General features: G+C 46.0%; 1 protein-coding gene and 1 long non-coding RNA gene across 5 annotated transcripts in view; one reads left to right on the forward strand and one right to left on the reverse strand.

The window, feature by feature from the left end:
* The window catches only part of LOC309798752 (transducin-like enhancer protein 1), an 88,865-nt gene extending 86,764 nt beyond the window's left edge, over positions 1–2,101 (reverse strand). For all 4 annotated transcript variants that reach the window (XM_082611328.1, XM_082611327.1, XM_082611326.1 and 1 more), the window contains exons 1-2: positions 1,535–2,101; positions 644–744 (exon numbers count right to left, since the gene is read on the reverse strand). In XM_082611328.1, coding sequence (XP_082467454.1) covers positions 644–744; positions 1,535–1,558 — 125 coding nt within the window. In that variant the 5' untranslated portion in view covers positions 1,559–2,101. The remainder of the gene's footprint in view (positions 1–643; positions 745–1,534) is intronic.
* Positions 2,102–3,144: 1,043 nt separating this feature from the next.
* LOC309798859 overlaps positions 3,145–14,605 on the forward strand; it is a 35,818-nt gene continuing 24,357 nt past the window's right edge. The window contains exon 1 of the long non-coding RNA XR_014293247.1: positions 3,145–3,302. This is a non-coding gene — a long non-coding RNA (uncharacterized lncRNA). The remainder of the gene's footprint in view (positions 3,303–14,605) is intronic.

A 14,605-nucleotide genomic window follows, 5' to 3' on the forward strand; every position in this document is an offset into this window, starting at 1 on the left:
GTGCTTTACAAATAGTTTACATTTATAAATTTTCTGAAGCAGCTCTCATTAGATGAAGACACTAAAGCTGAGATGGCTATAAATGTGACTCCAAGCCCTGTCCTACCCAAACCAATCCAGAATGAAGCCAAAGCAGGTGGGCTTCCCTCTACACACATCCACCCCACCGCCCCCCTCACCACCGCTAATAATGGGCACAGCTGAAAGCATCTACCCTCCATAATGGACTTTGCCTCAAAGAACTCAATTCTAGTATGGCCAACAGTGATTTCAACACCCGCTTTGCCTCCCTGAACCTGTACTCCTGAGCCGGGCCATCGACTGCACCAAGGTTTCAGCTCAGCCTGTTGCAAAATAAATAAATGAAGTGCAAATATTGACAGTTCTCATGCAACTCCTAAATACACGAAAAAAGGCTCCCTGGAACAGCAGCAAACGGGCAAAAGGGAAACAATGGGAGGAGGTGGAGACAAGAGAAGAGGCGGCCCGGGAAGAGCCGGGAAAAGGGGTAACGTGAATGACAGGTCTTAACTGCGACTCCACACGCCACCGCCTGGACGCAAGTACTAAGTACAGCCGCCGCCGCCACCAGGGGCACGGAGCTGCCGGGGCGACCGCTCACCGGGCGCGGCCGGACACGCACCTGTGATACTGCGCCTGCAGGAACTGAAATTCCTCTTTAATCCGGTCCAGGGACTCCGGGATAGTGAACTTGAAGGGCTGGCCTGCAGCCTGGTGCGGCGTCTAGGGACGAACAGCGAGGGGGACCGAGGGACGGATATGAGGGCAGTTGGATAGAGAAGTAAGTCAGAGAACGAAAGAGTGGGTGGGACATAAACAAAAAATAAAGTTAGAAGTGGCGGAAAACAGAGCCCCAAACTCGAGTTTGCGCTTCACTTTGGGGAGAGGAAACGTAGACCCTCCCAGATCCGAAGCTTCTAAAGAGGCCTGGAGCCTCTTCTAACCTCCAGGGCGGGTCCCGGTAAGCGCGCCCGGGTCACCTGGCTGAAGGGACAGGAGCTCCCCGGCGGCGGCCGGGGAGCACCTGGCCAGATTGTCGTCGACACCGCCGCCCTCTGCCTCACCGGGGCGATAATGACCCCGGGCACCAGAGGAGAAAACCCCCTTACGCTCCTCGTTTCCAGTGTCGCCGGGGCCACCTCCAGGCGCGCCGGAACGGGGGCCGCATTGACATGTAAATAGGCGAGACGAGAAACAAAGGGGGGGCGCCCTACCCGTCTCGGGGAAGGGAGAGGATGTGGCCGCAGTAGAAACCCCAGTCTCCCCGAGCGCCCCGCCCGCCCAGTCTAGACGTCAAGTAGGAGGGAGCCCAGAGCAAAGGGGGGAAATTGAGTTTCAGTCCACTCCCCACCACAGGAGGGGAGGGCCCGGGACCTCCCAAGCCTAGCACCCCTGGAGGCCAGGGTCTCCGCCAGAATGCAGCAGCCACCCACCTCCTCACCCACAGCAATAACGCCCACCCAACCCCCCGCCACTACCCTGCTCCCTACTCAGACACCCGACCGCGCCTCACCGGGTGGCGGCTCTGCGGGAACATCGCTCTGGCGGCGGCCGCGGCTCTGCTCCCGGGCAACTCAATTCTCCGCTCAATTTCCAACTTTAATCTCGCCGAGGAAAATTAAGCCGGGAAGCCAGGCAAAAGCGGGTAGCGCGCTGGCCACGCACGCAGGCGCGCTCGGCGGGGCGCACAGGCCACTCGGCGCCGGGCCGCTCCTGCTCCCGCCGGTGCGGGCTCCCGTGCTCAGGGCCACATCACGGTGCAACTCGGGCCCGGCTGCACCAAAAACCTGCGGGGCGCCGCCGGCACTCGGGAAGAGGGCGCGGGGGCTACGCTCCAATCCGCGGCTCTCGGCCTCCCGTGCTGGGAGGTGGGGGCGCGGTGACTCCCGCCGCGCTCCCCTCGGCGATCCGCGTGCGCCGCACCCGTCCCGGGCAAACAAATCCAGGCGGGCTGCTCTCCTTTGCTATTCTCCGGGTCCGCCTCTTTTCCGGGTTTTCCCCGCGGCGCTGGCCGCCGGCGAGTTGCAGGTGGCGCGGCGCTCCGGACTAACCCCACACAAACAAACGTGACGGTGCACAGGGCTGACCCCCGCGGGTCCGGGCAGCGCCCACAACCAGGCACCCGCGGGCTCCCTGGAGGCGGCGGGGTGCGAGGTCCCGGCCGCAGCAGAGGCTCCGCGCCCGGCGCTCCGCAGCCTTAACCCGAGCCGAGGAGCGCGGGATGACGATGAGGCGGAGAAAGTGAGGAGGGCGCGCCGGGAGGCAGCTTGGCACGCCCAGTGCGGCCGGCTCTCGGTGTTCTCCGCGGTTGCACAAACCCTCCTGACCCTCCTGGGCTACTCCGCGGAGGGCAGTCCCGCAGCCGCTCACTGCTCCTCGAGCCCTGGGCGCATCCGGGCGCCGCGGCCCGCGCGCAGTCGTCCTGCACGGCCGGCGCGACCGCTCCGGACCTTTCCTCCGAGCCTCTCTATAGACCCCCTTTCTTTCCTTCTCTTCGTCCGCCTCTCCGCAAAGGGCGCTCCAGCTCGCTGCAAAGTTCTCTCACGACGCGGGGAACGACATCCAAGAGATGGTGGGGAAAAGCCCAAGAGTGCTCTCCACCGCTCGGCCTCCCTCCCCGGCGGGCAAACTCCGCGGGCGAGTCCGGAGTATTCGCGGCGGGGGTTAAGTCGCCGAGGGCCACCGGAGGTCCGGGTTGGTGGCGCGGGTCCCGCCCGGCCGTGCGAAGGTGGGGGTGGAGCAGTCGGCTGCCTCGGGGACGTGGGGCACAGGGTACCCGCCGCCGCCGCTGCTGCTCCTGCAGCCGTTGCTCCCGCCGCCGCCGCCGCCGCCGCCCGCGCCTCTCGCGCCGGTTACATTAACACGCGGTTTCACACTCCGGAGCTAACCAGCGCCGGCCCCGCCCAGCCCCGCGCGGGCGGGGGGCGCGAGCGCTGAGCCGGCGGGGGACGTGGGCCCGCTCGGGTCGGGGGGAGCGGGAAGGCCCGCGTCAGCCAATCGCGTGCGCCGCACCCAACGTGGGGTGCTGACGCAACGTCTCCTCAGAGCCTATGGCAGCGCGGCACCGAACGGATTGTCTCCCCCTCCCCCCCTCCTCTCCCACCCCGCTCGCTTCCATCTCCGCCATCTCCCCCGTCTCCCCTCCCATCCACCCCCACCCCTCCTCCGCCAGCCGCGTCCTCCCGGGCTCGGTGAGGAACTGTTCCTGGAGGAGCCGCGGGACGCCGAAACCAGCCAATGGGAAGCGGCGAGACGCGGAGATTGGCACTGTAGATGGGAAGGTCGGTGAGAAGGAGAGCGGCGGGGCTGGGCTGTCAGTCAAAGTAACGTGGGGCAGCCGAGGGAGCGCGCGGGAGCGCGCGAGCGGGAGGGACCCGCGACTGTGCAGCCGCGGAACCTGGGGGCTCGAGTGTGCAAAAATCCTGCCACTTGTTCACTTTCCCTTTAACGAAAATCCTCAGATCTCAGTGAAAGTAACTCAGAGACTAACCGCGTAGTTTCTAATGAGGGAGAGTGGGTGCTTTTTGCTGGTTCGAGCCAAACGCCTCTTTCGAAGCTGGCCCCTTGTTTGATGCTACTCTTGAAAGTGAGGTCACATTCAAAAATTTCTCTGAGGATTGTTTTTCCTTGAGCTGCCTTTTCGCGGACTCACGAGGAGTGGACTGTGCACTTCGTGGAAAATGCATAAATGGGCAACTCATTGGCTGGCGTACGTACACCAGCGGCTTAAGACTAGGCTTCTGATGCCCACGCCCCCTTTTGCACCCAAGGTGGTACGAATTGGTTTTTATTGGAGTATTTCAAACCATTTTGCAAAAAGATTGGCCTGACTTGGTTTGGCGGGAAGGATACCGCGGTGCTGCCAGGGTAAGGCACACGCGTCCCAGTCACAGATGCGTTGTTTTGCCCGCGGCGCGAAATCTCGGGTCCTTCTCTTGATAGTCCTGATTTCGTTGTGTTGGGAAGTAGAGGGCTGCTGAGAGTTTTAGGGGCCTCTCAGCAACATGACCACGAGTCTGTTTCCAATTACTAGAAACAAAGGGAGACAATGGGATAAACAGCACTGAGACCTGAAAAACCTGTCCTGCCCACCCCATCCCCATAGTTCGGGTGGTACACCCCCCCCCCGCCCCCGGCAGAAATGTGTAAGGAGCTAAATGGGAAGCGTTGGGTAAAGGACGTGGAAAAAATTCTTATGAGGTGGAACTTGACTTTAAAAAGGATTTTAAATAAACAGGGCATACTGCGTCGATCTCCAGTTTTGTCTGTTTTTCTAAGTACATCCCACAGAAAACCTTCAATATTGCCGCATTTATACTTGAGTTTAAAGAGCAGTTCAGTTGAGCTATTTCCACGTGATTGGTACGTGAATAATACTGTTTTAGCCAAATGGTGGTGAATTCTTCCATGAGAAGGACACATCTTTGGCAAGCATTCATCTTATGTTGGAACGTACTTAAGTTCTTGGTGTTAATGGCCTCCGTGTTACCATTATTTTACTTTCAAGAGAGTTATGGAAACGCATTTATTTAAACAAATACAATTTATTCAAAGATTTGCTTTTACAGAGATCTTTTTCTTGAAATATTAAAAGAATCATTTTAGATAATACATTTCACTGGTGGAGTTCTTAAATATGTATGATATTGATTTGTCTATAATTGGATCAATCCCAAATATCAATATAAATGAAAAATTAGAGGAGTGATTTTAGCCAGTCTGTACAACACCATAGTAATTCTCAAACAAGTTCAGCATTGAGGCTCATTAAGTGGGGTAAGGGAGGGGTTCTATTATTCATTTTGCTGACATGAGAAATGAATAGGAAGGAAGCACTGCCCCTTTTCTTGGTTAAACTCGGTGATGACGAGAACAGGCTTGCTCCACATACAGAACTTTCTGAGTACTGCCATGGGCAACTAAGCTTTGCCCGTTGGCAACCTGTGTGCCTTGAAATCATGTAGTGAATGGGCCACCTATACCAGTTTGTGGTTGGTTCATCCCATAATCACCTCCAGGATTGTATAGAAAGTGCTTAGATGCCACAAATATGCCTGCGCATGCTGGGACAACTAGGACAACTGAGACTTTTCTCTGGCTTACCCAAGCTTTACTTTGATTTACTGGCACACGCTGGTACTTAACTTTAAGTAGAGAAGTTAGAACAGGAACAAAACTGTTGCTACTTCTTTTTCTCTCCCCTCCGCATCCCCTTCAAAATCAGTTCTAACACATTGTTTTTAAATGTTCTCTAATATAACTGTTCACAGCAAACATGTCTACTCACCATACTTCCTAGTTTGCCAAGGGTAAAAATTAGAAATTCTCTTTTAACTAGTGCTTCTTTACCAGTAGAGTTTGAATCACCAGGCCTTCTGATTTCCTTATGATGTAGTATCTGGAGAAAAGAAAGAGTACTGATTTGAAAATTGGAAGGCCTTTAATTGTTTGCATGAAGATGGTCGGGTTTTGATGGCTTCTTTCTCTTACAGCACATCCTCCTTAAGACAGAAGGCTGGGCCCTTTTTCAAGGTCATGTTTTCTATGTGATTGTCATGCTGTAATAATTATACTACAAAACTCTCATCAAACTGCATTACAAATGATGCTGTTTAAACAGTCAAGTAGCTTTAATCTTATGTTTTAAATAAATAATATATGTGCAGATTGCCTACAGCCTTTTTAAAGGAAAATAGTCCTACTCACGAAATCTATAATTTTGGTCTGCTGTTTAAAGTCTGTTAACCACAATCTTCTTTACCTTTAACATATTCATATGTTGATGATGTTTTTTACATGAAATAATATTAAATACCCCTTGTCCATAGGAAATTGTCTCTGAAAAAAGTTCCCTCTTTATCCTCTGCAAGAGAAACAAAAAGATTGCCAGATTATTTATTTTATCATTGATGCATATATGAGTATATTTCCATTCATTTGTTGCTGAATTATCAAATTTTCAACTCACCAATAGTATAAGTGATTACAAAAACTAGGTCCTATCTATAGTATAGGTGCTAGACACAATGGGAAAAATTATGAATGCTGATCATAGAAATTATTCATCTTTTAAATCTATTACTGTTTTATTTGAAATAAATAATAATTATGCACATTTTTAAAAGATCACTTTTGTCATTTTCTCTTCCTTTCAGCTGTTATACATTTCCTCATTTGACTTGTTTTTTTTAACTGGAAGTGTTCTTAAACCTAAGAATGTAGGGTCCAGAAGAAATCTTCCGAGCATTGCTTTAAAACCTTTTTTCCCCTCACCACTTTACCAAAGAAAAGGGCAGGATGGGCATGGTGGGTGGAGGGGAGAAAGCAGAGAAGAAAGAAAAAAAAAGTCAGTAGCAGATCCATGCAGCAGTAAAACCTCAAATAAAATCACATCCAAAGAATCTCTTGCGGTTTCACACAATATGGTAAAATTAGAGATTGCAGGAAACCAACTAAATTAAACTGGGAGCATTTGAAGAGAAACGAGCAGACTTTATGAAAATGACACATTGACTGACCAGTATGCTTTTTTTTATCAACAATTTCTTTGTTAAGACGCAGATCAAAGGAACCTGCATATGTTTTCATTTTGTTCTAACTAGAAAATTACATTCAGATGTTTAATAGGCATTTGGTTGGTTTTTCAGCATTGATTAGATATGTTGGTTCTGTTTGCTTACAAGTGTAGCCGGATCATTAGCTAATGCAAAGAAATGTTTGCTGTGAGTTGCTAATTAGGGCTTTTGGAAACCCTCCATGCTCAAGAACAATTTGTACAGTGGCCAGAGAACTTGTGGGACTTGGGGAAGTTGTTTTCTTTTCTCTGTCAGGGTGGGGAGAAGCAGACAGCCCAGTTCCCTAATCTCTTTTTGCCTAGGGGGATTGCGATGCTATCCCCGAGGACTGGAGTGCAAATAAATTAGGAAGAGACCACACAGGCATTCCCAAACCCAGAGATAAATGTGCTCTTTCTGGAACCACCACCATGCTGTCTTTGGGGGTTGGGGGAGCGAACATCTAAAACGCTGAACATTAACATGTCGAAGATGCTTGGTGCTAATGTTATCAAATACACAGCCTTTTAAAGTATACTTTAGAGACAGATGGGAAAGCCCTTTATGATAAATGAGTGTACTTGAATTCATTACTGTAGTACTTATAATTGAAAATGTCTCCTTTGCAATTTCAGTACTTTTACAGGGTACAAGAGACCAAGCTTTGGAAGGGGGAGGCTGGGGCTCGCGAAAGGAGTGAGGGCGTGTAATTTTGGAGACGAGGATGAGACTGGGAGGAAATGCAGTGTTTACTTTCGCAGCCCACCCTTTGTTTACCTTGTTGAAGCCCCAAAACTTGTCGGAGATTAGCTGTTCACACGGTGTTCAAATAAACTGAGAATTTGAGGCACCAGGCGGATAAACTTCTTAGCTGGCCGGTCATGTTTTTAAAAACACTTGGCCTGCGGAAGAACACCACCTCAGCCGGGGTGAATTTTGTTTATGTAAGTCTGAACTTCTAGAGAGGTGTAGGTCCAAAATAGCCTGTGTTTAGAAGTCGTCCTAGAGGTGCAGATACAAATGTTCCTCTACATCTCACCGCCCCTTCCAGGCCTGCTTACATCTCTTGCCCATGTATGGCACACGTGTTAATTTGTTAATGTGGACTGGTAAAAGTTGGGATAATACACTTTTTTTTTTTTTTAATCCTTTCGGTTTAGCAATAAGCTCAACAGAAGCTGAAGGGCATTTGGTAGACAAAAGAACAAGTAGTTAGAGGAAGCACCTTTGATGGCTCCTTCCTACATATTCGCATAATGGAGCAAACCCTGGCCACTTAATACCCTCTACAATTATCCACCTTGCTGCAGTCCTTGGACTTGCTAGGAAACCAACCTTAAACAGGGGCACCTTTCCTCTGGCCTTAAAAGCCTTTGCTTTTGGCAGTATTATTTAAATAACTTTTCTTCCTGAAGCTAACAATTTCTCTGAAGGGTTAAAGCTGAGTTCAGCTAATCTCTGCATCGCTTGGTGCTCCTCACAGTTGAAGGCAGGTGAACTCTGGAGAGGAGGGCTAGAAAGCAAGTGAATATTCCAGATACCTCCATGGCTTCTAGAATGCTAAGTCTAGACCTAGATGAACAAGTCAAGTGACATAATTACAGAATGTTGGAACATTTCACAAGACAACTGGCCTGGGCTCTTTAAAAAGTCAGCATCATGAGAGGGAGAAAAAAAAATTGGAGAAGGACTGTTCCCTAAAAACAAAGACATATGATGAAAATGCAATATCTGAATCTTTATTGGCTCCTGGTTCAAAAAACCCCAGCAACTATAAAAGATGTTCTTGGGCAGTTTTAACGTGGACTGGATATTAGGTAATATGGAATTATGGCTAATTTTTTTTTTAATGTGAGAATTGTGGTCGTGTCACAGAATGTTCTGAGAGGATGCATGGTGATACATGCAACATCAAATGATGTCTGCAACTGCAGGAAAAAAAGTGTGGAAAAAGAGAAAGCAAGTCTGACAAAAAGTCTACAGTTAGGGCTTCCCTGGTGGCGCAGTGGTTGAGAGTCCGCCTGCCGATGCAGGGGACACGGGTTCGTGCCCCGATCCCGGAAGATCCCACATGCCGCGGAGCGGCTGGGCCCGCGAGCCATGGCCGCGGAGCCTGTGTGTCCGGAGCCTGTGCTCCGCAAACGGGAGAGGCCACAGCAGTGAGAGGCCCGCGTACAGCAAAAAAAAAAAAAAAAAAAAAAAAAAAGTCTACAGTTATAGAATTTAGGGATAGAATCTGCAGCTATTCTTTTTTTTTTTTTTTTTGCGGTAAGTGGGCCTCTCACTGTTGTGGCCTCTCCCATTGTGGAGCACAGGCTCCAGACGCGCAGGCTTTTCAACTTTTCTGTATGTTTGAAATTTTTCATGATAAAAAGTGGAAAGCCATTTTAGGTTCATTGTCTACATCTTTTTCTTCATATGTTAATGAAAATTCCCTTCGTAGTTGAAAGATTGGCTTATGGGCTTCCCTGGTGGCGCAGTGGTTAAGAATCCGCCTGCCAATGCAGGGGACATGGCTTCGAGCCCCTGTCCGGGAAGATCCCACATGCCGCAGAGCAACTAAGCCAGTGCGCCACAGCTACTGAGCCTGTGCTCTAGAGCCCACAAGCCACAACTACTGAGCGCGCACGCCTAGAGCCCATGCTCTGCAACAAGAGAAGCCACCGCGGTGAGAAGCCCACGCATCACAACGAACAGTAGTAACCCCTGCTCACCGCAAGTAGAGAAAGCCCGCGCACAGCAACAAAGACCCAACACAGCCAAAAATAAATAAATAAAAAGATTGGCTTATGATGTTTCTACTTTTAAAGAGTACGAAAAAATTGGCAATCGTTTGCTTTTTTTCCCCAGATCATGTTAAAGCTATTGTACTAACACCCAAAGTATTACCTGGTATTTTTCTCTGGATCTTTTAGTTCTTGTATTATGTATGATATTTTATTTTTGTTTGTTTTTTCTGCAGTCTCAAATGTCCCTTAGTTATCAATTAACATACAACGGAAATCTTTAAATAAATTAGGACATTACACTAGCAATCCTCTAATGCATCGTTTTGTGGGCCATCAAGCTCCGAATCACCAGAAAATCTACCATAAAATAAAAAACTGCTTACATATTAAGAATAAGGTAGTAGCAAATAAATCTTATTTCAGTTTCTTAATTCCCATTATAAATAGTTGTTCTCCTGACCTTTTCATCACTTGAACCCAGAAATGAAATTTATAAATTGTTAGTTTGATTTGGAAATTTCCTTAGTATTTTGAAATATAATGCTGAAACAGATTATTGCTCTGTGTACTAAGCTTTAAATATTAATCTTATAAAGAAATGAAAATAGCACTAAATCTTGTATGCTGATATTATGATCATCTAGAATCACAGAGGCACATATTTATGATGTGCAAATAAACAGTTTTCCAAAAAGTTGTGAAAAGTGACAAGGCATAATCTGAGGGTTGACAGTTGGAATGCCCCCATCCATCAATTTTTTCTCTTTAGTCATGGCTATTTAGCATGATTTTGTTTTTCCTATCACCATTATGTTGACTGAAAGGAAACATTCTGTGACAATGGTAAGCAGATTCCAGTCTGTGAACAGATTAAATTCACAACTTCCAGTGAAAAACTTGAGTGCATTAAAGGGAGGCAAATATGAAAATATAGGAAAACCAGTACTTTTTACACAGTGTCCAATATATCTAGCCACCATCCACATAAGCAGTGCTTATGTAAAATGAAAAAGATAAAAATAACTCTTTCACCATGACAGAAAAAGCCCCATGGGGACAGAGTTACCATTCTGGTTTCCCCCATTGGCAGTCTCCACACTTCAGAAGAACTGGCAAGCTACAACTGGCGCTTGAAAAAGTGTTACAAAACACTGACAAGTATTAGAGAAATGTTGATTAATGTAAACAGCCTGCCTCAAGGAATAATACCTTTCTTAAGAAAACTGGTTTCTAATTAGTATTCCTAAGGATATGGGTATCTCCAGGTAACTCCAGGAAGTTTTTCAAGAAGTTATTTGCCTTTGCTGTTGAGTGGAGGCATCATCATATTTATATCTTTAATTTCTGAAAACTTAAAAAAAATTGGTAGGTTAAAAAGTCAATGGACCTTCATAGAAAAGAACAAATTTTGCCATTTGCAGAAACATGGATGGACTTGGAGGGTATTATGCTAAGTGAAATAAGTCACAGAGAAAGACAGATACTGTATGCTATCACTTATATGTGGAATCTAAAAAATACAACAAACTAATGAATATAACAAAAAAGAAGCAAACTCACAGATACAGAGAACAAAATAGTGGTTACCAGTAGGTAGATGGGGTGGGAGGAGTGGCAGGTATAAACCATTGGGTATAAGATAGGCTCAAGGATGTATTTTACAACACAGGGAATAGCTAATACTTTGTAATAACTGTAAATGGAATATAAGCTTTATAAAATTGTATAAAAAATAAGTAGTCAATCAGTGGACCTTAAAAAGGAAGGAAATTCTGACACACGCTACAACATGGAGGACTTTATGCTAGTGAAATAAGCCAGATACAAAAAGACAAATACTTCATGATTCTACTTATATGAGGTACCTAGAGTAGGCAAATTCATAGACAGAAAAGAGAACTGAGGTTGTCAGGGCCTGGGGAGAGGAAAGGGTGGGGAGTTATTGCTTAACAGGTACAGAGTTTTAGTTTGCAAGATGGATAGAGTTCTGTGGATGGATGGTGGTGATGGCACCACAACAGTGTGAATGTACTTAATGACACTGAACTGTGCATTTCAAAATGGTTAAGATGATAAATTTTATGCATATGTTACCAATTATTTTTTTAAAGTCAGTAAGATTCCTTTTTTTGGTTATGTACCAGTTTTACAGTGGATTCTTATCCTATTCGTTTCCTGAAGTTCTGCATACCATTGTTTGTTTATTGAGCACTTACTACGTGTCAGGCACTGTTCTAAGTGCTTTATTGTTTGTATTACCTCATTTGACCCTCAAAGCATTTCTATTACCATCCCTATTTTACTGACCAGAAACCTGAGTCCCAGAGTCACTTGTAGGAGAGCTGGGTTTTGAATCCTGGTATTCCAGAGAACTCACTATCAGCCACTGGCCACAGCGAGTACTAGTTACCCTTCAGAGTGCCATTTCTTATTCTCTCCTCAAATCCCTCATTGATCTATTGATAGAAAAACTCATATGTATTTTGCTCACAAGCTTGGTAGGCTTTCTTAGTACTTTGGAGGTGAGGTTGATAATTTAAGAATTTATATTCCTGCAAACAGAGCTCCCTCGGGGCTCTAGAACTGTGTCTGCCAGCAGAGAAATGCAGCCACCTTCAGTCGTGTGCTTTCTGGCAGCACCTGATCCATACACCAAATTACAGTTCAGCAAGAAAAGATAGGCTCAGTAGCCCACTGAAGTAGAGGAATGCTAGAGACAGCAAATCTTAATTTCAACTAGGACAGCAAAGCAACTGTCCTGATTCACAACGTTGCAAATATTACAATTTTTAAAAATAAAAAAAGCAGGGGGATATACAGAGTTCTGTGATTAATGATGCTTTGGGATGTCCCGGTAATGGTAGACATGTAGTCTGGGTCCTGATAATATGTTTGGAAACATTTGACCTGTTGAATGTAAATGGATTGTTTCTATACTCCAAAACCCTCTTAAAATCAATGGATTTGGAGTATCTTTGGCCATGAACCAACTAAGAAATACATTTTAAAAGTCTCAGTTCAGTTCTCTCTCTTTCACATACACAGGGGTCATATACACAGGTAGCAACACAATTTTAAAACACTACTTTAAATTATGTTATTGTACTAGTCAGGGTTCTCCAGAGGAACAGAACCAATAGGAGAGAAAGAGAAGAGATTTATTAAAGGAATTAACCCATGCAGTTATGGAGGCTGTGAATCTGCCATCTGTAAGTCGGAGAACCAGGAAAGCCAGTGGTACAATTCAGTTTGAGTCTGAAGACCTGAGAACCAAGGGGCTACTTGTGTAAGTCCCAGAGTCCGAAGGCTAGGGAACCAGGAGCTTGACATCCCAGCTCAAGAATCGAGGAGAGCTGGCCCTTCCTCCTTTTTTTCTGTTTGGAGGCCCCCAATGGATTGGACGATGCCCACCCACATTGGTGATGGTGATCTTGACTTAGTCTACTGAATCAAATGCTTATTTCCAGAAGTGCCCTCACGGACACACCCAGACTGCTTTGTCAACTATCTGAGCATCCCTTAGCCCAGTCAAGTTGACACCTAAAGTGAACCATTACAGCTATAGAATTTTTCAATTTGATTATTAACAACTTCAGCTTATGGAAAGTCATTAACCCCAAAACCATATTCATGCAAAATGGCAACACAACTCTACTCAATAACATTAGGACAGATTGTTCCTTCCTTTACATTTTTGGCAACGATAACTCACAATCCCTACCTTAAATGCTGCTACAAAGTTCCAGATCAATAGGATTCAAAGCTCTTCAGAGAATTTCCTGCATAATTCTTTTGTCACTCCCTTCTCTGCTGGCCCTTTTCTGCCTCAAGTTTCCATCTCCCCTCTCAGGATCTCCATCCTATCACCCACATCCTATGGCATCCCTCATCCTCCTTCCTGCCCCATCCCACCCTAAGCCTAGAGTGGTTTAACAAAAAGAGTACCAGACTCAGAAACAGAGGGTCCTGAAATGGAATCGCTATCTGCCTCTTACTGTATGACCTTGGGCAAACTACTCCCCCGCTCTGAGCATCAGTTTCCTCACCTATAAAACCAGGATAACAGCACAGGTCTCTCAAGGTGGTTGCATGGACTGAAAGAGATAAGCTGAGATAATACAGTATCCTACTTCTCTCAGTGCTTGATCCTGAGAACCTTGTTCCTTTCCCTCTTTTGCCTGGGGCTTGATGAAGGCCCTACCCTAGGTTACTAGGAGCTGGGGGATTACCACCCCTGCTATTATGCATCCTTGAAAATCAGATAGCAGCACAGATTCTAAAAGTGTGTTCTGTAGAACTCTAGTCCAACCATGGCCCAATACTCTGGGGCCCAAGAAATAGGTCACCATGGTGTTTCTTGGAGGCAGGAGCCATGAGTCTTGAATGTCTTCCCATTCATAGACTGTTTCATACTCAAGGAAAAACACCCCTGGTACATATGTCTTTTTTGGAAATGAAAATACAATTTGGGGTGGGAGTGCTATGAAAACAAATAATGAACAACATACAGTGGTTATTCTGGGTGGCTAAATGCCCTGAGTTCCCCATTTAGATAATGTAATAAGAAAAATGTGGCTAACCAGTGAAAGGTTAATGGAATTATGTCTCAAATACGCTCTTCTTGAGTGTCACACCATCTTACCCAATGAATATGAAGCTGTGCGTTGGAAAGACCTTGAGAAACACATATAGAAATTATAATATCTAATCAGTCAATTAGATATTAACTGAACTCTTTTGAGGAATGTGATCTGGCCTAGGATTCTTTTTGAACTGGAAACTTCCACTTTGCTTTCACATCATCTATTTTATTAGCGATGGCCAAAGCCTCTCAATCTGTGAATAAGGTTTAGTGAGAATTGATGAGCCCTGCCTAAGTAAAAATCCTAATGGCCATGGGTTGCTGTTCTGTAGTAGAAGTCAAACTCAATTATCTTTAAATTCAACAATTCTCTGTCAACCAAGGGACTCTTTAGGACCTCTTCTATGTGTCTTTCTTCATTTGAAATCTTTTGTTTGAAATCAGGCCTACTTTAGAAAGACAAAAATATTGAAATACAAAACCTTCATTTATGAGGAGAGTGAAAGGAAAAGAAGGGATTTTTCTTTTTTTTTCTTTTGGCTTTTTCCAGTAAGGATGATTAAACCATCGGGTAAACAATCTTGGCTACTCAGATCAGACTTAAAAAAAAAATCCAAAACCCTCATGATTTATAAAGCGTAGTATGCTTAGCATTGCTGTGTACAGAGACCAATTCTACCAGCTTTTACATCTCCGTTGCTCCCTCCCCCGACTGCAGC

Source organism: Mesoplodon mirus, assembly GCF_964341445.2.
Source record: "Mesoplodon mirus genome assembly, chromosome: 1".
Taxonomy (NCBI): domain Eukaryota; kingdom Metazoa; phylum Chordata; class Mammalia; order Artiodactyla; family Ziphiidae; genus Mesoplodon; species Mesoplodon mirus.